The sequence below is a fragment of the Neodiprion virginianus genome, chromosome 3 (genome assembly GCF_021901495.1).
Source record: "Neodiprion virginianus isolate iyNeoVirg1 chromosome 3, iyNeoVirg1.1, whole genome shotgun sequence".
Classification (NCBI taxonomy): Eukaryota; Metazoa; Arthropoda; class Insecta; order Hymenoptera; family Diprionidae; genus Neodiprion; species Neodiprion virginianus.
In genome coordinates, this window is record NC_060879.1 from 37,826,069 (window position 1) to 37,850,510 (window position 24,442).

The 24,442-nt window shown below is 44.6% G+C and overlaps 2 protein-coding genes across 5 annotated transcripts; one reads left to right on the plus strand and one right to left on the minus strand.

Moving 5' to 3' along the window:
• Window positions 1-90: 90 nt before the first annotated feature.
• LOC124300425 (pancreatic lipase-related protein 2-like) lies at window positions 91-1,785 on the plus strand. Of its 3 annotated transcripts, none has more exons than XM_046754522.1 (5): window positions 91-199; window positions 324-724; window positions 811-1,162; window positions 1,255-1,500; window positions 1,647-1,785. In XM_046754522.1, exons 1-4 carry the CDS (start codon window positions 166-168, stop codon window positions 1,473-1,475), a joined length of 1,008 nt encoding a protein of 335 aa, XP_046610478.1. In that variant the 5' UTR covers window positions 91-165; the 3' UTR covers window positions 1,476-1,500; window positions 1,647-1,785. The 3 variants fall into 3 exon arrangements, with proteins under 3 accessions (XP_046610478.1, XP_046610477.1, XP_046610476.1); XM_046754521.1 differs by lacking the exon at window positions 1,647-1,785 and adding an exon at window positions 1,566-1,637; XM_046754520.1 differs by lacking the exon at window positions 1,647-1,785 and adding an exon at window positions 1,566-1,637 and having other exon boundaries at window positions 1,255-1,462.
• A 4,698-nt stretch (window positions 1,786-6,483) lies between these two features.
• Window positions 6,484-23,807, minus strand: LOC124300424 (serine/threonine-protein phosphatase 6 regulatory ankyrin repeat subunit B). 2 transcript variants are annotated; one of them, XM_046754518.1, is made up of 14 exons: window positions 23,344-23,807; window positions 23,003-23,104; window positions 20,178-20,279; window positions 19,958-20,074; window positions 18,446-18,646; window positions 16,995-17,378; window positions 16,186-16,506; window positions 14,701-15,928; window positions 12,487-12,662; window positions 11,985-12,413; window positions 10,116-11,142; window positions 9,322-9,435; window positions 7,583-7,850; window positions 6,484-7,191 (listed from the first exon to the last, which is right to left on the minus strand). In XM_046754518.1, exons 1-14 carry the CDS (start codon window positions 23,668-23,670, stop codon window positions 6,732-6,734), a joined length of 5,256 nt encoding a protein of 1,751 aa, XP_046610474.1. In that variant the 5' UTR covers window positions 23,671-23,807; the 3' UTR covers window positions 6,484-6,731. The 2 variants fall into 2 exon arrangements, with proteins under 2 accessions (XP_046610474.1, XP_046610475.1); XM_046754519.1 differs by lacking the exon at window positions 9,322-9,435.
• Between the last annotated feature and the right edge of the window lie 635 nt (window positions 23,808-24,442).

Consider the following 24,442-nt stretch of genomic DNA (forward strand, 5'->3'; position numbering starts at 1 on the left):
ATTCAGCTAAAGTACCTCATTTTACGTACGTACGTAATACAAGTAATGAGAATAACGATAAAAAATTACTATCATTAGTTAGGTAACTGTCTCATCAATTTGAAGCTAGTACACTTGGCCAGAATATCATCATTGTTATCCAGGTCTTGTAACTTTCTGGGAGCGATGCTTTCAATTTTGGTTTTCGTCCTCATTCCGGGTAAAGTCTGATAATTTTTCCCGAATAAGGGTATCGTTGAAGAGAAAGTTTCACTTGTAGAAAAACTATCTAGACTGATTGTGAATGTACCAATTAATTCCATAAACTTTTTTTTATTTCCAAGTGGCGACCAGGGGTGCCGGTACATTCAGCGCCGAATTCATCCTCCCTGAAACACCGCCACTGCAGATTAGTTACTTAGAAGAAGGGCTTCCGCTGGATAAAATCGTCAATTTGACTGTAAACGTTGAAAGCGAGGTCGCCTTCTATCTCTTCACCAAGGGGAACACAGATACGGCTCAGATACTGAGAGTCGGAGACGTCAAGAGCGTGGTGGAGTCTTCCTTCGACTCCGAATGGCCAACAAAAGTGATGATTCACGGATGGACCGACAGCATTGACTCCCGGTGGTACATTTCTTATCGGGAAAATTACCTAGCCAGTGGAAACTACAACCTGATCTTCGTCGATTGGTCGTCACCTGCTGGACGAGAGTATTTTACCTCCGCGAAGTTGACCCGACCTGTGAGTTCAGAATGAAATCTTTGCACACATGCAATCAAACAGTGATGGGTGTGATCGTAGAATAACGTTTTTCCACATTATTTCAGGTGGGTGAGCATCTCGGAAAACTTCTGGCCTTCCTTGAGGATCACGGCAATGTTTCCCTCTCGAACGTACATATCCTGGGACATAGTCTTGGCGCCCATGTCGCGGGTGTCGCTGGATCTATGGTGTCAGGACGAGTTGGACGAGTGACAGGTTTGGATCCAGCTCGTCCAGCTTTCGAGGCCCCTTTCCTCATCGATCCCAGAGACCGTCTGGATCCGACGGACGCTGAATTCGTCGACGTAATTCACACCTGCTCCGGCACTTTAGGGTTCGTCTCATCCATTGGCCACGCCGACTTTTATCCCAATGGGGGAACCTTCAATCAGCCCGGATGTCCACCGATAGCTTCTCGTAAGGAGATTGAGCTGACAGAGTCCTTGAGATCCATTTTTACTATTCGGATACTGCTGTGTATCTTAGTGATCGGATTTCTTGCTGTTTAGAATTTTGCAGCCATGCCAGATCACACCAGTACATGTCAGAGTCCATCGTTCGGCCGGAAGGATTCTTGTCCATACGTTGTGAAAGTTGGGGAGAATTCGTTTCGGGACGTTGCAGTGATCAGGGTAAACAAGTGTTCATGGGAGAAATACTGAGCATGGAGACACGTGGAAGGTTTTACCTGAGAACCAACTCTCAGCAACCTTTCGGGCAAGGAATCTAGGCAGAGAAATTATAGGTCAGAATAAGTAATTATTAGTCCCTGTAACAACGATTAATCTTTAATTTCTTAATTTATTCTCCTTGTGTATAGGTATAAGTGTTCAGGAATCACGTGTGATTATGATTGAATAATAGTCTCATGTTGAACCCGTTTAAGAAGAAATTATTGTAGGTACAACTGCGTGTTCCCGTTTATGCGTAAAACTTCCACTATTGAATCAATTGTCGTCCAATTCGTCCATGTCCTCACTGGACGGTTTCTCGATCTCACCACCGAAGAGGACTCTGTACTTCCGGCGAACAATGTCCCAGTCAACGACGTTGAGGATTGTTGGCCTTTGTTCAAATGACAACTGACTTGCTGTTTCCCCGTGCATCATACCGAGATCGATGTTATCCTTGTGTAGTGGCATCACGTTTGCCTCCTGAGTATAATTACGTTGGTATTAATAAATTAAATAACAATGATAATGTTAATAAAATAAATTTGAATTGCGGAAACGATCCGTAGAGATTGTTGTACAGTATTTTTACAGTTATCATCGACAATATGAATTCGAAACGGAATATGTTTCGTATACCTGATACGGAGTCATCCATCGACCGAAATACCGGCCAAGGAATCTGGGTGCATATCTTCTCGTATTTTGTCTTCGAGCCATTCTCTTCTTAAAAACGCCCCAAAGATAAAAGGACCATGCGCTGACTAAATTCAGAGGTGATGGAGCAGTGCTTGTTCTGTAACGCAAAGATACAAGACCAGAAATCTTTCCCTTTAGCAAAATGGAATCGATGATTTTTAAAAGAGGTAGATAGATTTTTATGTTCCAATAACAGTACTGAGAAAATGAATTTGCTTCGCGTGAACATACGAAGAATATCCCACGATTCACATCTCTGTGCTAAAATGATTTACTCACTTTTGCATACTTCGAATGAGTTTACTCAGTCCGTATTTCCACTCAAGATCGCTTTGGGCGGTGATTTTTTGATAGGTGTCACTCATCATGGCGATTAGCAGGTTTATCAGAACGATGACCGTCACCATCATGTAGAGGAGGAAGGATGTCTGTGCAACACAAAGAAGGAGAAACATAGATAAATTGATGAGAATTAGTGAGTATGTAGTTTTTGTGAAACGACACTCGATGAATCGATGAATGACTCAGCGTGCAACGAATTATAAAACGTACCTTGAAGAAATACTTGGTCCATTCGGGCTGGCCTTGGTTAATCGTGAAGGATTCGCTTTCCTTCTGACCGAAGATGGCGAAGAAAAGGTTCTCGATCATTAACAGCGGACTGGCTTTAACTGGAAGATGAATATTATGCTTTAGTCTGGCTCATGATAGTCGGCATGATCGCAAGACAGGCTATTTTCATTCAACATTCACAATACAAAAATATAAATTTGCGTCAACGACTTTAAAAATAAATTGCAATACTTCTAGGAGTGGTATATACCTAATCTATGGCTATAATTTACTTTTTTTTCTTCTAACAAACTACGCATAGTGGCATATATATAGTGGTTGAGGTTTACCAGCGATCGCTACTCGCACAAATACGTTTTGGTGCAGATCAACTCGTGACTTGCAACTATAGGGATGTTGGGATGTTCTAAGGAGTGTTTCATACATGATGCAGACACACATACAATCCATGTTCAAAGTGTTATTTCTAACTGGGTTTGTTGGTACATGCTGTGATTTTGTTCAAGCAATTCATAATAGTCTATAACAAAACAACACGACGCCGCAGCGTTGTATGTCATTTTGCAAACGTGGTTAGCAACATTCAGAACCATTCGTCAATAGTTGGTTCTCGATTATCCCAATCACAAAACTCCAGAATTACGCATTCATTCGCTACTTTGTAAAAAAAAAAAATCAAAACTAAAGATGATTTTTGAAGGGTTTACATTCAAATGATGTGCCTTCATGAATAAACAATATACACATGCTCGATTCAACATGAAATCCTATCTAATTTCGTGGATCTAAATACTGGTCAGGGTTGGTCAGGTGAGTAACTTGGGTATGTTCAGGGCTGGTCCAACATCGTCGGTTCAACTCGCAAGACTTTTTTTTATCATCAAAAAACCGTACCGGGAATTTTTTATGAAAAAGAACAGCCGCGAACGTTGAATCCAACGGTGTGATACTGTTCCAACAACTGGATGTGAGCAGAACGTATGTGCACTATATCAGTCTACGAATGCTTAAGATGAAAGGTATGACTAACCCACATATTTGATGTTAGACGTCGACGGATGATCACAATAACATTTCCATCAGCTATTAATACTTGGTAAGTTCGGGAAAAGGTGGATTTTTTAAGGGATTACATGGGTCTAGTTATTTATTTGACAAAACTTATGTTAATACGTACGCAATTATGTATATAATGTATGTATTTTACAATGATGGTAATTACGCTAGGTTACTATAAGTTGATTACTTAGATCAATTGGTACAAACATTACATTACAATTTTTATATATATATATATATGTATTATTCATTTTATACTACGGATATGGCGTGTGGGAATCGGGGTTGTAAGATCTGTAAGGAGTGTATTTCTACTACTTCAAAAGCATATAAATCCTCACCTCACCTCGTAGTGTGATTCTCAAAACTTGTACACTTGCTCAAATGCGTTAGCAACAATATTCTGGAGTCGTCTTTGCTATTCCTGGGAATTATCTGGCACTTTAAGTCAGTTTGACACTTACGAATAAATTGATTGAAGTATGCGCATTGAGATGAGCGTAGCAAGACAGTCCGAAATAAGGTACCTATGTGAGTTAGTCTTGTCCTGCGATTGATCTGAGGTTGATGACTTTTTGAAGTCTGTAAGATGTTCATCAAGTCTTTATTTCTAGGAAGATGACAAGATGGCGAGAGTAAAAATATTCCTTTCCAAAATGATCTTGCAACCCTTTCCTCCGTCTTAAGTAGCTGATAAGTTATATGATCTCATATTCGAGGCGCCTGATCGGACGTAAATACTTGATCGGTAATCGACGATCTCGTCAAGGCCGCCTGCAGCGGATCACTGTCCATGGGTTCCTTGATTTCCTCTGAGGGTTTTTCCGCCTCTTCGCCAACGAGTTCTCGGTATTTTCTTCTCACTCCGTCCCAGTCGACGACATTGTCAATTCTAACCGCGTTGCTGAAGGACAATTGACTTCCAAGGGGACTCAGATGCACAACGGACAAAGCGACGCTGTCCTTGTGGGCAACTTGGCCTTTCTTCACCTTCGACAACCATTTTGCTCCCATTTTGGAACGAGCCGACATGCGACCCGTCCGTTGCAGGCCCATCATGTGAACAACTGACGGACGTTTTCGGTTGGCTACTCGATTCTTGCAGAGTTTATAGAGATAAGAAATCCAGGAAGTCAACAAATTCAGGGGAGACGGTGCCGTCGTTGTTCTGAAACAGAGCCATGTTTATTCTGGTCAAGAAATTCAAAGATTGTCAATGAAGAAGACTAAAAAAGAGACGGGTAAGTTGAAAAGTTGTTTATCCGGATTCCGGAGTTGAAGAGAATTCAGGTTCAGAGAATAGTAAAATTAGCGAATCGATGACAGAATATTAGCCGAGAGTGTTAGGCAGAGGCATTATGCGAGTGCTTTTCGAAGAGTAGAATTAAAAGATATAATTGTAAAAGATTGGAATGCGAAAGATGTTCGTAGTTGAGCGGATTTGAATATAATTTAACGCCATATTGAAGCTGAAAAAATTTAGTAGTTGATGTCAAGTATCGGTGAGAAGTTGAAATAGAATTAAGAATAGGTATATTATAGTCGTTGAATGTTAACTAATAATTACGCTGTTCCATCGGCAATCGTAGCTCTCCATTCTAAAGCAATACTTCCTTACCTATGCATGTTTCTGACGAGTTTGCTCAATCCGTACTTCCATTCAATGTCGGACTGAGCTTGAATGCGTTGGTAGGTGTCACTCATCATAGCAATGAGAAGATTAATCAGCACAACAACTGAGACCAGCATATAAATGCCAAAAGCCAACTTGAAGAGGATCGTCGTCCACGGGGGCTGGTGCTTTTCGACTTTGAACTGTTCGTGAGTGGTCTGCCCAAAGATGGCGAAGAATAGTAGCTCAACGGCCAGTATGGGGTGCATCTTGACTGTAAATAGGGGTCAAAATTTTTTGTGAAAATTGGAATGAATTCTGGTTGTGAACGTGCTCATGCACTGCTCTAATCTTATAGGGCAAACTCTACGCTATGTAAACAGAGAGCGGGAATCTAGGGAGAAGATTCAATCTATGGGGGCTAAGACGCTTCAATGGCTAACACAGGTACATGGCTATCAGTGGACGTATGGAGGCACATTCCAAACTCACTCTGAACGCAGCTATGAAAATCAAAAAACTTACGATGTATACGATTATACATACGTATGTTCGTACAGCAGAACCATGAGAATCATGGTGGTCATGATTTCGGGTGTCACGATGATCGCATGCTCGAGACGGCGAATCAAAATAACATTTTCGTATTCCCGGGACGCAGCGAGATGTTATAAATTGATAACGCGTCATGCGTGAGGACGGATGAGGATAAAAAATATACGTATGACAAAACACCTATGAGTATAATGTATTTAGCGGGTCATGGCTTGCCACAGCTATCGAAAATGCGAACTATAGACTAAGAGCATTGTTCGTCGAAGATGCGGATCGACACGGAAGGTTAACGCAAAACGCAAACCGCAAAATGCAATGAACGCTACACACATGCTTAAAAAAATCAGCCTTCAGGCGTTGCACATTTATTTCGACCAAATACATATCGTTATAATATGTACGTTTTCTCTCGATAATCTCAAATTCTCTGGTATAGTGGTATACATTTCACGATAATACTGTAAGGCAAATGGAGTATGGAATATTTTACATGATATTACATGCACCACAAAGCCCAACACTACGTACCGTTTACCGGCACATGCCTGATCGGACATACATACTTCTTTGGAGGATTTGACGAGAAGACGAAGTGGCAGTCAGTTTTTTCAAGGTCGTCTTCGATGTTGACGTTGAATGTGTAAATTCGCGTAAGTACGTAGACGGAGTAAAAAACAGTTGCCGCAAAATTGGAAAAGAAAACTCTCAGGGCACCCATCGAACGCTCTTCGCACGTAGACCACTTTGTAAAATCGATTCCAATGAGCGGTAGAAAAATATTCACCCATGGTCTGTTTTAGAGCGAAGTTGAGCTTTATTATATGGGAGGTGTGGAGGCTGTGGCTGGAACTGTTGAGGCGTTAGAAGCCGTCGGTCGATTTTCGTCCTCGTTCTCATTCTCGTCATCTTTTTCATCCTTCTCGACTTCTTTTTCCGGCTCGTTTCCCGTCAGAGCTAAGTACTTCTTCCTTATCGCGTCCCAGTCGACGACATTCTCAATCCTGGTCGCGTTATTGAATGACAACTGGCTCCCAAGCGGGCTGAGATGAACGACCGACAATGCGACGCTGTCTTTTGGCCTCACCTGACCTTTCTTCACCTTGGCTAACCACTTTGCACCCATTTTAGACCGTGGAGACATTCGTCCAGTCCGACCAAGCCCCATCATGTGGACGAGGGAGGGTCGTTTGCGTTTCGCAGCCCGCTGTCGGCACAGTTTTATGAAGTACACGATCCATGTTGTCAGCAGATTCAGCGGCGACGGTGCCGTAGTTGTTCTGGAAAAATAAATGTCCTTCCATTCGTAAATTGCGCCCAAAAGTACGTTTCACTCGCTAGTGGAGCGCAGCAAAGAGCGACAGGGAAAAAAAGGAGAGAGCGAGAGAGAAAGAGAGAAGACACTCAAAGATTACCCGAGATAAAGGTGAAAAGGTATTGCAAGTGTCGCGGGAAAATATGCCGCGCATTATATAGTAACGCTCTGATCAAGGTTTTGCACCCGATGAAATTGCGCAGCGATTTTAGGTACAAAGAAAGTGCGCGCAAGAGCAGCGAGACGATAAGTATGTATAGAGAGGCAGAGATAAGAGCGACTGCAGAAGTAGGTACTCTTTAATTCGTATACTTAACCCACTCTCGATGTCGAACTAACGGATTGCCATCTCTTACCTGTGCATGTTCCTTATCAGTTTGCTCAGTCCGTATTTCCACTCAATGTCTGACTGGGCCTGAATGCGTTGGTAAGTGTCACTCATCATGGCGATAAGTAGATTAATCAACACCACTACCGAGACCAACATGTAAATCCCAAAGGCCAGCTTGAAGAGGACCGAGGTCCATTCGGGCTGCTTTGTTTCGACCTTGAGCTCCCCGTGAGTGGTCTGACCGAAGACCGCGAAGAAGAGGTACTCGAAGGCTAGTACTGGACTCATCTTTACTGGAATCCGATTCAACGTTGAATTTGTTAGGGGTTACATGGGTGCGCTACGCAACGTGGTCATGCTCATGCTACGGTAATTGCCATGCTTGGGCATTTTTCGTGCGCAGAGCAGCCATTGTCATTAATTAACACCGTTCAACAAGAAGACATCATGAATAAAGTAAACCAACAAATAAACGGAAAACAATAAGAAACACACGAGCGGAGCTGTGACCATTGTTGGCTTTTTGTTGGCCGTTTCGTGTACAGTGTACTGTTATATCATATGCCAAACGTTTCAACGTTTGCTGAAGGTACACGTTGTAATGTAACACACGTGTTGATTGTTTTAATTGCTAATATCATGTGACACGAGGTGATGCGCTGTCAAACTTCAGGCTGCAACATCGTGTGTCAAGTAAATGCGTGTATGTATAACATCGCGGACGACACAGAACACACACGAAGGCATGTTGCGGTTATGGCAAGGCATTCGGCTGTAGGTGGGAAATGGTTGGATTCATGACTCACGATAGACCAACCTGGAATCACGTCTGGTTGGAAAAAAAATGATTAAATTCCAGTTTCAACGACTCCGCACATCTCAACCAGACGTATGCAAAGCGGACAAAAAAAATTCCTGTAAAGTGGATACGTTTTTATTGTACTTGGGATCACGATAGCGAGATGGATGTTACATTCAGGCCATGCCATGGATGTCTTCAATATTGTTTATTCTTTACGGAGGCTGCATTTTGGCAAGAGCTTTGCAGCATGCGAGGATCGAAATGTCAGACACGATTATTGTTCCAGTATAAGATTCATTCAATATGCTTTTTTCATGTACTCAATTTTTCATCGGCAAATGGGTATGAAAATACCGATCATTTTAGATGGCATGCATTGGTATCACAGATCTTCAAAAAAATTTCATAAACACAGCTTGTTTCCAGTCGCAGTAGCCTGAAAATGCATTAAGTAGAAGACGCGGTGTCTGGCATATAACAATTTCGGGCGTGTTGAAAAAATAAAGTATAAAAATGATTTCGATTTATCAAAATGCGTAAAAACACACACACGCACACACAAAAAACATTAACGTCGATACAAAATGCATGAACAACGATTTGCACACGAAAATCTCCGTTTCCGGCTGCAGTGGTCAAACACTCAAAATCAAGTATAAACAAAAAGTACCCGGAAGAGTATCCCGACTTTGGTAGAGCTCACAAAAGGCACCCTGCATTTCACACTGGGGCTATTCGGGAGCTTCCAAGCCGTATCGATACTCTCGGGGTAACGCCGGGCAGTGGCGCAGGCAACAGTCCAAGGTATGTGTCAGGCAATAATGAGCACACGCACACGCACACAGAAAAAAAACCGACAAAATGCAGCGCAGACGAGACGACATCGAGGAGGGATTCCGCATTCACGAGATCATATGTAGAATTCAATCACGAATTCAGCATCGTCAGTCGTCAAAACTTACAATCTTTACTGCTATCGTCACAACACTCATTTTTTTTCTTGTATCGCCCGTAGCGTCTGGGTGGCGCTGACGCCGGCGTGTCCGTCATCCACTCTGTATAATTGGCCAACAAACCTATTACAATCAAGTTTGTTATACCCTTCGGTCCAGGACAATGTTTAACTCGTGTAAACTAAAATCTCAACCGTACAAGCTCGTAATTCTACCAGACTATAAAATTGTTCCCTAGTCACTCGTTAATTTCGACCCTAGATTCTCTCGCTTGTTAGATACCTGTAATACATAGGTATGTATATGTATGTACATATTTACATGATTATTCGCTCCATGACATTGCTGGTAATCATAGCGAGGTGTATGTGAAGGTCAACACGCCTGTTATCGCGTGGGAATATATTACCAAATTCGTTAAAAATGCTGGTACCAAAGTCTGTAAGGCTTACGTGGCGAGGAAAATAATTTCTAAATTTTCACCACTTGAGCCTAGCTCAGTGACGTGAGTTCTGCCAGCTTTAATGATTAAATTTTTGCGGTAAGCCTGTTTCACATGTCTTGAAAGAAGTATAGTTGAAACTGAAACTACTGACTATCAGATTTTGGTAATCGGACAGCTGTACGATAAGCACAAAAGTTATGGAATTTCATAAAAATTTAACGACTGACGGAATCTGTGCAAGTATTTGAATAATCGATAAAAAAAGGTACTGATTTTTGAAATCTTAAGCGGTTGTTTATGCTGGAAAATATCAATTAATTATAGTACCGTTTGTGCATTTATGTCATGTCTCACTTACCATCGGAAAACGCAGCCTTTTTGGAATTCTCATTAAGAATTTGCTGAAGCGGTTTATTCTCGAAAGCCTGATTCAAGGCGACGAAGTGCATGGAAAATCCGAAGACGAAGATGGCCAAAACGGCGAGAAACCGAGCCAAATCCTTCATCAGGTTACCGATGATGATGGCCCAAGGTCCGAAGAGGTAGTGAAACGACAGGAAATCGAGAATCTGTACGCAGGCGAGCAGGAAGCTGATGGCGAAGAGCTGATTCCGCAGGTATAACAGAGTGGGCCATTCCACTTCCTTAACGATCCTAGCGAGACCGAGCAGGTGAAAAGCCACTCCGAACACTCCGAACAAAAGCACAGCCAGCTTGATCCATCCCAAACCACTTTTGTCACTCGGGTTCGTTAGCTCAAACAGTAAAAGTCCCGAAAGCATAACCAACAAGCACCACTCGTACCAGTAGGGCATCAAGTTACCGCGCACGACTGGATATATGGGCGTTATGCCGACTAGCAACAAAAACACCATCAGATATATGTGGGACGTAAGGTATGACATGAACTTAATGATCGGCACGTTGTTGTACTTGTGTCCCAGTGGCAGTGCAAACACTATCCAAACCGGCGGGCACACGAGGAAGGCTATAAAGAGCAAGATCGTCCTGAAGGCGTTCCACTTCAGGCTTCCCTGCCACAGTTCCTGAAGGTAACGCTGGACCACTGTGTGCGCGATCACTTCTTTCTGTTCGTTCTCTATAAGCACGTCTAAAAACTCGACGTTTCTTCTGTCCATCGAAGTCAGTATCCTTCCAGCCGAGTCAGCACCGGCTGCCAAGGCTAGCAACTCGGTAGCCATCGATTCGCACTGCTTACCAGCCGCTATCAGATCCTTCGCCCTTTCCTTCTCTTTCTCTGACAATTTCACGTATATGTTTGACAGTTTGGCAGCCGTATCTACGGGCGCTGGAGAAACTAGCACGAACTCTTCTATCGACTTGTTGTTGTTGTTCTTACTGCAGACCATCATGTTGTAGACGAACTAGAAGAGCAAGAAACGGTCATCACGTGCTTTTTCAAGCTTGGCTAGACAAGATACGGCACTGACAAATTAGCTCTAACGATTATTGACTACATTCAGATAGCACATTGTACTAGATTCACAATTCCATTTAGTGCTGTCTGTCAGATCACTCTAGTAAGGATTTATCCGCGCGACAGATTAGTTAAGAATATCGCGTGACGGCAAAACGTTACGGTTGATATTTACTTCTTCAAATATCGACTTCTTCAACGGGCACGTTTCAGATAGTATAAGCGTGATATTCAGCCATACGTTTATCTACATTGTGCTTCTGATGCCAGAATTGATATGTAAAACCCGGTCATATTCCTACGCTAAATTACCAACGTTCATAATGTAGTAAGACGCAGAAATGCTTCGATTTCGTATCCGATTCTACAAACGACGAATTATCCTAAAGGCATCCCGAACAAGATCGAAAGCAAATCGCTATTCGAAATTCAATAACTTCGTCTGAAAATAATTTCATTTGTAGAAACTAAACTTCGAACATTTCGATCTCGGGGCCTGGTTAAATAAATCTTACAATCAGACCTCCCACAATCCGAACTATAATACTACTTGCAAAAGTCAACCGCGAATACTAATATTAATTCGTATTATCCATTGTCTTTGGCAAGGTAAGCAAATAGCACGAGATCTAGCTGCGCTGTTTTCCAACCTCATGTGATATGGTAAGCTCGTGTCTAGTTTTAAAATATCACGAGACTGAAGTATCGCTTCCTAAGAAAAAAACCCTGGCCGCATTTCAGTTTTTAAAACAAGGATTTTCTAAATCCTTTCGAAACACCGATACTCACCCGTCTATCTTCCATAAGCGCATAAGTATCGTGTTCCTTCTCCATCAGATACTTGAGAACGTCATTGTGTCCTTCGGATGCCGCGAACCAAATCGGGGCGCTTCCCAAGTTGGTCTCACTCTTTGGGGATGCGCCGCTCTCCACCAGAAGTTTCACGACATCCAGATAGCCAGCTCTGGCTGCGCAGTGTAGCGGTGTCCAGCCGTTTTTGTCGGTTGCATTTATCTCCGCACCCTGACCGAGCAGGACCTCCACCATTTGGTAGTGACCATGGGTGGCGGCGATGTGCAGCCCGGTTTTTCCGTGCCGGTCTGCACTGTGCAAAAGCTCCGCTGACCTGCTGAGCAACAACCCAACGACCGTGATGTGGCCGCCAAAGCAGGCTAGGTGAAGAGGGTTGAATCCGTTCTCCGTTGTGGCAGCTTCGACCTGAAGTCAATCGACGAGCATTCGTTAACTGGTGAAAGAGTTGCGAGCTTTTCTCTGACAGATTGAGGCCTACCTGGACACCGGCGGAGTTGAGGAGGAGCCTGACGACGTTTTCGTTACCGGAATAAGCGGCCAGGTGCAATGGCGTCATGCCAGATTCAGACCCCAACTCTCCAACGAGTGAACCTCCCGTTGGTGGGTCAGACTTTACTGTTCCCGGGACGTGGGTGAGCAGCTCCCTGACCGTGTCTTCGAAATGAAATGACAAGGATTGATGGTATCGCGAACGTTTGAAATAGCATTGATAGTCATTGTGATTATTGGAATAAATAGTGAGGCGCTGTATCACTGCGCTGCCTTGAACAGTGATTAGTATAAGATATGACGAATTTTTAATAATTGAATGAGATTACCACTTCGTAAAGGTTCATTTGAACCGTGTAATGGATAGCGGTGACTTCGTGACGGTCTGACGTGCGCATCGTTTCACGAGGGTGTTAATCGTATTAATCAATGGCATATTAAGGGGAAAGTAATTAACCTAGAAATCCACTAACCAAGTTTTGAAACGTGGGGTATAAAAAAGTTAGACTATTATCACGGGGGCATGGCATGGGGTGGAGCACGTTAAAGGGAATTTCACGTTGCAGAGACGATGATATTGCGGATAAGATATATATGGAAAACAGTTGGTATAAATATGCACTAATTACAGATTTTAATCTCGTTGCTTCTTTCCTCGGCCGTCAGAGTTTATTTCTACGCTTCAGCACTGGGAATCTTTCGGGTTTTCGATTCACCATTCTTTGTATGAGTGACAATCTGCTGTATTGAATTAAATCTAATTCATGGCATTTGTAATAAGTATTTTAAATATTTTTATTATAAAGTCCGTCCACCGTTTCGGTTAAAAACCAATAATCGGTGGAAAAGAAAGAATAACACGAAGAATTTCTGAATGGGTTATCCTTAGCTGAGCTTTTTACTGTAGAAAATTTACACCCAGTATTGCGTGCCGTTCGGAGTGTCGTGAGATCATCCGGTCGTAACAAACAATCTCGATTATTTACGTAATTAAGGAAACTTGTAAAATCCAACGGGGCTAATCTTGGATCTCCGAGCGTACGGCATTTATTATAGTTGCACAGGTAAAAACTCCGACATTAAAATTTTATCGCCATGACTTTCCACCTAAAAAGTAAATCCCGAATAATGTACATCGCAACGTTAACTCCGTCGCGGTTTATAGACGTGGATAAGTATAGGCATATTGGTATCCAATAGCCATTGGTTACAACGTCAAGCTTGAATTAAAAATACGTATGAATATAACCAAAGTTTCTTTTAATTTGTTATCGTCTCCGCATACCTGACACGCTACCCGGTATAGCCAAGCACACCCACTTCCGGTAAATCATCCTGGCACTCACATTTTTGGCAGACCGCGAAATAGTTAGATTGCGTGCGAGGTGACCTTGACCAAAGCTCGCCTTGCGGTCGAACGAACGTCGAAAGGGCGTCGTCACGCGAAATCAAGTCCGCATGAGTCCCCCTTTGCTCGACTCGGTACAAGATGAGCAGCCGACCCTGAGCAAGAACCGTTTTCTTCGGCCACCTTCCCCCTTGATTTACCCTTGACTAACATCGGCCGAAATTATTAGCCTAAGCTATTCTGGTATATTGGTTAATAGGTCAATCAACCTTCTTTGGCTACTCGCCTCGTTATCTTCTGATCCAGATCTCGAAAGAAACCTTGAATTCATAGCACGACAGTTTACTAAGTGTTTTTTTATGCAGCAGCAGGGGTATTCTTATAGTAAGACGGCATTGGGAGGTTGCATCGATTGCATTTGTCACTCAGGATGCCGATTGTCCGAATTGATCTGGACCTTGTTAATTCCGCGTGAGATGTGGTCTCGAAAATCGGCAGAGCTCATTCGCAATACATTTCGTTTCCGATCGTAAAGCGGAAGAGGTGAAAGAGTAACTGGCACGATAACACTCGTTGACAGTTGGGAAAATGGAACAGCAAGAATCGCATGTGACAGAACGAGTTAGGGACCAAACAAATTACTATGTCATACGTTAGTCACGAAGTGAATAACAGTGTGCCTTCTCACCCTGCGATCAATTTCGATTTTCCGTTCACCTTTATTTCTCCGTCGTCAAGAATGATTCACGTCTTATCAAGATCCAAGGGTGAAATGAATCAGCAAAAGCGTTGCGAATCTAGACTCGCTATTAAGCAAGTTTGTGTTTTATCAGAAAATCACAATCTACAACTCACCGGCTTGCCCGAAGTACGCGGCCACGTGAAGCGCGGTAACGCCCAGTTTCTTGCTCGAGATTCGTAGAGACTGGGACGACCTCATGACCTCCAGTACCTGGCCGTGTCCATGCTGAGCGGCCAGATGAACCGCCGTAAATCCGGCCCTGTTCTCATCCGCGCAAGACGCACCGGCTCTGACCAAGGCTCTGACAACTTCGGCGTGACCACCTTCGGCAGCAAGCTGGAGCGGCGTAGCCTCGGTGAGCTTGTTTCTTGCGGAAATTACTCCCTGGCGATCAAATTTCATCAGTTCCTCGATCACCCTGACGCTACCTTGCATAGCAGCGATGTGAGCGCATGTGTTCCCGTCCTTAGTACAAGCCATCACGAGACTCGGATGCCTCTGAAGAAACAGCTGCGCCACTTCAGAGTAGTTGTTCATGGCGGCCGCGTGGATCGGTTTCTGGCCTTGGTCATCAGTTGCGTCAATGCTGGCACCGAGGTCCAGGAGCAACTTGCAGACCTCGAGTTGACCGGCGCCAGCGGCAAGGTGCAGGGGGGTCTGCTTCCGAAGGGTCAAGACATCGATGGCAGCGCTGTAGTCCTGCACGAGGAACCTGACCAGATGGGTGTACCCGTTCATCGCAGCGAGATGAAGCGCCGTCCTGCCCACCCTGGACTTCGAGTTTATGAAGGCTTTGCTAGCCAGAAGAGCATCGCAAACCTGGAGGTATCCCCGTTCCGCCGCAAGGTGCAGCGCCGACCTACCCTCGTGGTCGAAGACGTCGACTCTCGCGTGGTTGGCCAGAAGGTTGGTGACCAGCTCCATGTGGCCTCGATGTGCTGCTATCAGCAACGGCGTCCAGCCGATGGAGTTCTGCCGGTTCAAGGCCTTCTGAACATCGGTCGTCGACATGTGGGCTATCATCTCAGACATGACCTCGTTGTTCCCTGCCAAGGCACAGTGGTGGAACGCCGTCTCCTGGACCTGCTTCGTCTGGAGCGAAACGTCCGCACCTCCCTCCAGCAGCGCCCGGACCACGGCACGGTCATCGCCCAGGTTCGCCACTTCAGAGGGCTCGATCTGAGCCGCGTAGTGGAGGCCACTCGCTCCGTCATGCGTCACGCTGTTCACGTAAGCCGTAGCCACCTCAACCCCCTTCCTCTCCTTCACGAACTCGATCAAGTGTCGGGCTACGTCCGCTCGACATCCTCTGCAGGCCAGATGTAGCGGCGTTTCACCGTTCTGCGGGATGAACAGAAGATGCATTCTGCGGTACATCGTGAAAGATGACAGAAGCGAGCGTCGTACGTGACGTACGAAGCGCACTGCGATTCAACGTTCACGTAAATAATTACCCATGACGGAGGTGCGTGTGTTCTGAGTAAAGTACATGACAGTCGTGCAGCACTCGCAACTCAAAATGGTGTAAAGAAAAGGGTGAAAGCAAAGCGATTCGCGTCCAATTTTTTTAAACCGTCTGACGTTTGACTGCGGCCTACTTTTGACTTAAACATGGGGTCTCCTCCATCCTCGAGAAGGAGCAGCATAGTGGCCAGATTTCCATGGCTTGCAGCTACGTGAACGGGAGTCTGTCCGTCGTCAGTGGTTAGGTTTGGTCCTGCACCAGACTTGAGAAGCATTAAGGCACATCGGTCTCCATCAAGTACTCGCGCGGCTATGTGAAGCGGTGTTTCCCGCATTTTTCCACCCCTAACATGGACTTCGGCACCGTAGCCCAACAGCGTTTCTACCACAGATGGCTTGGCACTTTCCACCGCAATGTGCAGAGCGGTGTAGTTGTCGTTCGTCGTCGCGTCAACCTGTGAACCAACAAAGATTTCGACTGGCGATCAATGCGCTCGTGGATAACGGCAAGCAAACCGAAGCGCCGTTTTTTGTGGCACTCCTGAACGGAGTCGATAAATTTTGTAAATTGGTAATGTCATCATTTTGTCCAAACCATCTGTAAGCCGATTCGTGATTATCGGCTGTAGACAGTTATTGGATTCGTGATTTTTATCTGAGGAATGGACATTGTCGGCGATGATCAAGTCGGTTCCGCTTACAGCTGGACGAAACTTTATCAGACGAGGAATCTTGTTGGAGCATTGTTAACGCTTGGTGAACACGCACGTTAATTTCATAACGAAATAACTCCTAAGGTGCTCGCTAACTATCCGCACTCTTTGGTAAGCGAAGTGCCCGTGATCCATTCGCGATTGATTATTCCATCAGTGATTTTTCTCCTTCGCAACACGAAGAGAGAGGAAATGGTGTCCAGGTAAACGTACTAAATGAAAATTCTTACCTTTTCACCTCGTTGAAGAAGCGTGCTGATGATCCCTACGTGGCCATATCTTGCCGCCGTGTGGATCGACCTCGCTCCTCTTTTGTTAGGCATGTGTAGGTAGACCCCTTTTTTAAACAGCATAGTGGCACATTCCGAATGACCGTTGAGCGACGCGATGTGCATCAGCGTCGATCCATCCTTCGTTCTTTCAAAGATGCTGGCCTTGAACTTGTCTGCCAGGAGTTCGATTATAGAGGCATGCCCATTTTCGGCGGCAAGGTGCATGGGGGTTCGGTCCTGATGGTCAGTAATCGCTGCCGAGGCTCGGACACCATAAAAATATTTAACGAGCGTTTCATCGCCCTCCGCGCTCGCGATGTGCAGGGCAGTTTGACCTTCACCCTGGAAAAAGCACGCACAAAAATCACCACCTATAATTAACCGAGACTCAGACCAACCCCTGTACTTCCATTTCTTGTAAATTATGTAATAAATTAACTAGGTCCCTTTGAAACGGTACCAGCGTATCACGTACACCATAATAACAGGTTTCGTTTTTTCACCGCCAACGTTCAATATAAGTATTTGTGAATTACGAAAGTTTAATTAAACGTCAAAAATAATTAATTTCGTAAATATCAAAGTTCTGTACACCAGGAGTAAAGAAATCTCATCTAAGTCACCGCACAAAGATTAAATGAAGACCAGTTGACAGTTATGTGAATTAATGAGAAGCTTACGCGGAATGATGGAATTAGTTTTATCGTATCTCAGAGGACTGTTAGCAGATGAAAGACAACGGTAACGATAAAGAACACCTGATTGAAATTAGAAGGGAACGCGGTTTCCTCGAAAAAGACGTTCTCTTAGTTTTAGGTGGCAGCCGACTTGTCACCCGAAGCTTTTCGTCGACTGAATGTTGTGCCCAGCCTCGTCGACGACGCATTGCGACAATTAGCCTCATACATTACGCATACAGCCCACCTATGGAGTCCTCCCACCATAGCTTCACTGATTACGTATTCCATGACGCACTTGACCGATGGTGAGAAGTCGTTAATTTTGTTATTATATGTGAGCACATACCCCCGCAATGCCACGGTACGGTGCTTCATCAACGTCGCCAAGAGTTCCCAGTTGTTTCGACATTTCAAAGGGTGCAAACGGATATGTTTTCATAATGTAACGATGTGACAACGAATCAGTTTCGTTCCGCCAAGATGCATTGCCGAAGGTTTGGTTTCAGGGACACGTCAAAACTAACCACTTCCTAGTTGTACACGGTTATACGTTATATGACTATGGCACAAGCCAAATATCTTTCGTACTTATGGTAGAAAACTTCATCTGTCGACCTGCACCCTGATTTAAAGCAGGGTTGATAACGAAATGCGTGACACGAAAGGCTCGTCGGAGATTGCGAATTGTTTGAATTTGTTGAATCAATCGAAAAATCATTTTACACTCACGTTTTGGATGTCAACAGATGTTCCATAGTCGACGAGGATGCGGACCATGTCTACGTCTCTTCTCCTGGCGGCCAAATGAAGAGCGGTATCCCCAGCCGGTGTCGTGGCTCGAAGCTGCTCCGCGGCTTGCTGGGCGAGGAGTTCGCGACACATGGATTGATTGCCCGCCTCAACTGCCAATAGTAGCGGAATTTTTCCCCTCTGAAAGAAGAGGTTTTTTTTCCATCAATTCGCGTGTCTAGTTAACGTTTTAAATGGCCGTAGAGCTTCACGGAAATTACGAAATAGTTGGGACTGAAATGCGACTAGCGACCAAAATCAGGCAATGGTAAATTCATTCCGAGTGAACAATGGTAGCAACCTCGTCAGGACACACGGTGTTCTCCAACGTAGTTTTGTTGACGTTTTTCCAATTCTTTCCGACTGCGGCTTGAAGCCGATTCCGATGGATGAAGTCGGTGGTGTGAATGGTCTCCGATTTATCCGATGCACGGTCACCATCTTCGGACGTCTTCGTCGACATAGCTTCATAATGGTGGACGTGAACGTCTCGTTAAGCCCGGAATTTTTAGCGGTAGAAATTTACAGCTACCCTCATCTTGTCGTACCATAAAAACACCGCCATTGTATCTCTATTGCGTGAGAACTGATCGGTGTGCTAATTTTTTGTTCCTGCAGTCGGGAGTGACGACGAGTGGGGTTTAATCGAATCGTTTGAACAAACTGCTGTACTGTCAAAATCACAACAGAGCAACAAGACAAAGGAGAAACGTCACGGAAAGACAAGGCTTCCGAGCGATCGAATCGCGACTAACTCGAGTTCGTGGTTTGCAGCTCGGAATCCGCGAATATGATATTCGATCGACTAAAACGCGACTAAAACGCGACGAAAACGCGACATCAACAGCGTTTACATAGCACATTTAAAGCTCGCTTCTTCTCCTGATATAGTATTATCTACTTATACGCATACTCGCAATCTGGATTGTCCTCTTAAGATTAGCTCGTTATCGTGACGGGGAATCGATATCCTGAATGCACAATTTGTAGGGGAAATTCCCGAGCATCAACCTCCGTAAAAATTGAGTAAAACTAAAAGAAGAATTATGGAGGCCCGGACCAAGACTCGGTGGGCGTCGGTGCCAGGCCGCGATACCTCAGGGCGGCCCCGTAGGTCACGCGAGGTGCAGGGCCACCCCCGGGGGATGGCAGTCCCGCGATCTGAACACCGTCATCTATCTATCACCAGAAGTTCACCCGGCAGGATCGAACGTTGGACAAAGGAATGCATTAAACTATCCCTTCCTCCTGAAACTTTTCCCTCGTCCAAAACAAGCAGATCTCCAAGTTCCACATACCGAAAAGTTACCATAAACAGTAACTAGCTGCAGGAACCGAGGTGTTATTTTTTTACACTTGTCACCGTCACTGATTCAATGCTAACGACGCTGACTGCGAGTGACATTTGACATTATGCGTACATGCTATTGTACACCAAATCTTTGTACTCACCCCATCGGCTTTAAGTCTGATATCTTTTCCTGCCGCGGCAAGAAGTGCTCGAAGAATAGATGTTGCCGTTCCAGTTTGTCTAGACGCCACAAGATGAACGGCGGTCTGTTGTCTGGCCTGTAGACAACAATGGTTGAATGGAAAAGTTCCGCAATTAAATCAAAAAACAAACGAACAAATAAAAAGAAAAAAAAAAAAGTAGCGATTAGAATCCACGTACCCCGCCTGTAGCGTAAGGGTCGACGCCTTTCTTGCTAAGGAGTAGCTTGACGACATCCTCTCGAGAGAACATGGCGGATATGTGAAGGGCATTGTAGTTGTCCTAAAATTATGGAGAAGTAGTTAATAATCAGATGTAAATGTAAATAGGGTACGTAGTCTGAACCCTGATAGGGAATGAATGTAATCTTATCCAACGGTTACCAGACAAGTAATTATCCAAGAGGTATAAGTTTAGTGTCGAACACGTTTAGTTGGCGATTAGGCGCACGCTTCTAGTTCCGTTTCAATCAACTCGAAATATTGTTTTCAAGGTGGATAACAGGTATCGCCTAAGTTTTCACCTAGTTTCTTAACGATGAAACTTCTGCTGGCCATTTGCCTCTCCGTTTACTTCCTATCGATTTTAATTACTCAACCGAATCACGCGCTATATCTTGAGTGTATGAGGTAGACTTGAAAGAATTCTGGTTTCGCGGTTTAATTATTTTTTCGTGACCTCTGTTCTTGGTCATGTTGAATTTTGGTGATTAACCAGAGCCGGTAAAACTTTTCAAGATACCGTGATAAGTTGTCGTATGTAAATGCCTTTGCAGCGATTTGCAGTATCTGGTTACGGAAAACAAGCAGTGGCAAGTGAGGACGAAGAATCTTGAAATAGAAAATATTTTTTCTTTCACGATCGTAATATTCGCGTAATCGTAGCTGTAAGTCGGAGCTAAGGCTCAGCTAAGGTCATAACTCGCGAAGGCAGCCAACATAAAGCCATAGGCGAATACGGGAGTAAATTGCATTTTACCGCGCCCAGTATTAGCTGAAAGTAGCAACCAGCCCTCATTCCAATCACTGTTTATTAGCATGCAATTTGAAAATTATGTCGGGCACGAGGGAGCGGTGCTTAGAGCTCAGCTAAAGATCGATATAAACAAACGCGTAGGTTATACCGATCCCCTTGAATAACTCTTCAGGGTCTACAGTACTTCGGGCTGCATCATTGTTGTACATCATGACTCGCCGATTTTACGTAGCTGGAGCTTAGAACTCGCCAATGAACCACGAAAATCGTGGAAAGCTATCGGAGCAAAATTAACATTCATTCGGAACATGCAAGCTCCCTTCTCTCTCCATGCTCAAGACATCCTCTTCGTAACAGAGAACCCTGCATTATCGACTTTCCGAGAAGAAAGCAAACAATTGTGATGTATAACGTCTGACACGCACGTATAAGTTATTCGTCACGCGGTTCAAGTCCGAAATCTAACAGAGCTTTATGGCCGTGGTGCTGCATGTGTCCAAGGTGTTCCGAACGCTTAGTTTATGTTCAACCAATAAGAATAAGAAAACCAAACAAAGTTGACCAACGTAAGCAAGCTTATCGAGTATCATTTTCTATGGATAAAAATAATCACAAGGCACTGCAGCGGCACGACCATTCGCGAATGATAATACATTGGGTATTGTTCAAGCACCTCACACGATAGCCACGGTCAAAAATCGAGCACAGAATTAGCAACCCTTGGCTCGTGTCCGATGAAGATCTGTGCGCCAACCAACCGTGGGCACGCCAAGTTTAGATCGCCGTTTTCAAGGCCTTCAAAGTGAGTAAGTGACTGTACAGAGCGGCTCAAAGGGACCGTGTGATTAAAGGGAATGTATGCAAATGTGCGAAATTATACCGATCGCGATTAATCCCTCGTCTATGCTCTTTAATTTCCAAAATTTTGGTACCTTTATACGTTCCCTAAATGAAGCGTAAAATTACACGCTATATATCAATCCTTGCATTTCACTGACTATTAGTGAAGCTTTGGCACAAAACGAATATTTCACGCCAGGCTTGTATAGCCGTGAGTCTGAAACACACTTCCGAGGGTATATAGGCCAAAATCGAAAAAACTACTCTGAAAGTGGAAAGCGAGCCTCACGCCAATCGGTAATTCTAGATCCGCATAAAGCACATCCGGGAAAAAAAGATCCTGCGGTAGAAAATCGTGAAGGAATAGTCAAGGCCTTTTTTGTCGTGCTGTAACTCTATCGAAGAAGCAAATCATGTAGTCGTGAAACTCTACTTAAGCTGGTTACTTCAATTTCTGGAAAGTGAAAACTTACAAGATAAAAATCAACTCAAGGCCGTCATTCAAATTGATTGCATATTTTGATTTTGCCCGTATTTCGCAGTGCAAAAGTCAATAATAAATAGACGAAGGTACAGATACAGTTCGATGCTGTTAATGAGTTGACTACAAACCATGTTAGACTGGGGGTTTAGAATAAGGGGTAGTACAAGATTGCGTGAAGTGAGGCCAAGGCCGGGAGGATTAAGTAGGCCGGTCAGTCAGTGGGTCAAAAAAGTGGTGCGATTACGTTCACCGATAAAGAAGCCCGCCCCCCGCGATGGGCGTCGATCTCGAACGGCTTGCAAATCTTTTGAGGTCGCATGGCATCGTTTTATAACTTTAGCAGACCTTCACGCCGTGCTGAAATTATTCGCCATTCTTGTAATTGGGGTCCGTTGTTATAAATTCACAACGGACGTGACGCACAAAACGGCCCTGCAGGAATCGCGAGCTTGCGATGTTTGACTTCGTGTAATTAATGCCAACAAAGCTCAGCCACATTTTCTTGAGGGATCTGATTTCCGTGATACTATATTTCTTGAGAAGCCTACTATTCTGAATTCTGCTGATCGTGAGTTGAAAACATTGTGAAAACGATATGAACAAACATTCAAGTTATAAGATGAAACCTGAAAACTCGAAGGAATGGACAGACCGACATCGGCGTTTCAACTCGATTTCACTAAACAAAGTTTCTGATGATACTTACGTTATTTCGACAGCCAACATCGGCGCCAAGGTCTATCATTCTGTCCAGTAATCCTGTTCGATTGTCTTTCACAGCGTACATGAGCGGTGTCATGCCGGTCGTCTGAAAGAAAAATTGAAAAGTTCATACTGTGTTCGATATTCACTGATTTTTTCCAATCAGCTAGATAGTCTGACAGTAAAAGAATGTGTAACCCCATGGAAAAAAAAATTCTGTTCGTTGGTGAATGAATTCTGCTCAGTCAATCTATTCCCGATTCGAAGACTAGGTTATTTCGACCGAAACGAATTCTTTTCAACCCTTTCCAAGTCACGGATTTTTGGCACAAGTGGAAAACTTACCGGATCCATGACGCCGGCTAACGGTGTCGGATTTCCTTCTTCGCCAGCACCTTGCGCCGCTTTTTCCAGGGACTTGAGGAGCTGGTCAACCGGGGCCCATTCGCCACGTGCAGCGAGACCCAAAAGTCTTTGGGCCGCTTCCCTGGACGTTGCCCCAGCAGATCCTGGTTTGCTCCCAGGCTGCTGAGGCTCGGCGCTGCTACCCCCATTGCTGCTGGTTGCACTGGCTCCAGCGTCATCTTTGCCACCCGCAGGGCTGTCTTCCTTGCTCGAGGGATTCTTCTTATCGTCTCTACTGCCCGAAGGCTTTTTATTCGAGCTGCTCATAGCTTATCTCGATCCTCGAGGGGGCAGGATCATGTCACAGGGGTGTTCGATCCGAATAAAAAATTCCAAGGAATCATTTCAATCATTTCCTATCGATCAAATGGATCGCTGCGATCCGGCCGGCTTCGCACCCCCGATTTTCATCGTGACGTATTTTAGAAAAGATTCATGTCATCAATCGGCTAGATTTTAACTCGCCTGAAATGTGCACGCGTTGTTTAATCATCAAGCCACGTAACCAGGGATTAAACCTTGGCAAATAACGCGCCGTCCGTTCACCACGTCGATTCCATGAACACTCAGATCACAGAGAAACGGTACCAAGATTAAATCACTTTTTAAAGGTGTTACAGATCACAAAGCACTATAACGAGGAGAAATCGAAAAGATAATATTTAACCAAGTAACAATTTTATTCCATGTAAAAAAAAAATGGACCGAGCCTGTGTTTCTCGCAAGGACGGTTTCCGATGTTCAAAAAGCCCGCATAAATCACTCGTCGAACATCAGGCGAGCACCAGAGCTAGGATACGATGCTAGCGTCGCGGGCGTCCTCGCCTTTCTGAAGACGCTCGCACCAGAAGAGGGTGGCTTTAAGCTCGTCATGGCGCCGATCAGCCAATCGCAGTGCTGCCTCTGGGGTTGTGGGCGACCTATGCATGCAGCAAATTTCATCGTACACGGACACAGTCGGCACCGACACCGAGACGTTGGCACAGGATCGTAAGAAGGCGGTGGGGATAAGGGGCGGCGGGCAGGTTGCCGTCAACAC

Coding starts and splice junctions, on each gene's coding strand:
- LOC124300425 (XM_046754520.1), top strand. CDS start 166: ATGCTTTCAATTTTGGTTTTCGTCCTCATTCCGG. Junction 725..810: donor CCGCGAAGTTGACCCGACCT/GTGAGTTCAGAA, acceptor ACATTATTTCAG/GTGGGTGAGCATCTCGGAAA. Junction 1,163..1,254: donor ATGTCCACCGATAGCTTCTC/GTAAGGAGATTG, acceptor CTTGCTGTTTAG/AATTTTGCAGCCATGCCAGA.
- LOC124300424 (XM_046754518.1), bottom strand. CDS start 23,670: ATGAGCAGCTCGAATAAAAAGCCTTCGGGCAGTAGAGACGATAAGAAG. Junction 23,105..23,343: donor TAGCCGGCGTCATGGATCCG/GTAAGTTTTCCA, acceptor TTTTTCTTTCAG/ACGACCGGCATGACACCGCT. Junction 16,507..16,994: donor TTCTTCAACGAGGTGAAAAG/GTAAGAATTTTC, acceptor GTTGGTTCACAG/GTTGACGCGACGACGAACGA.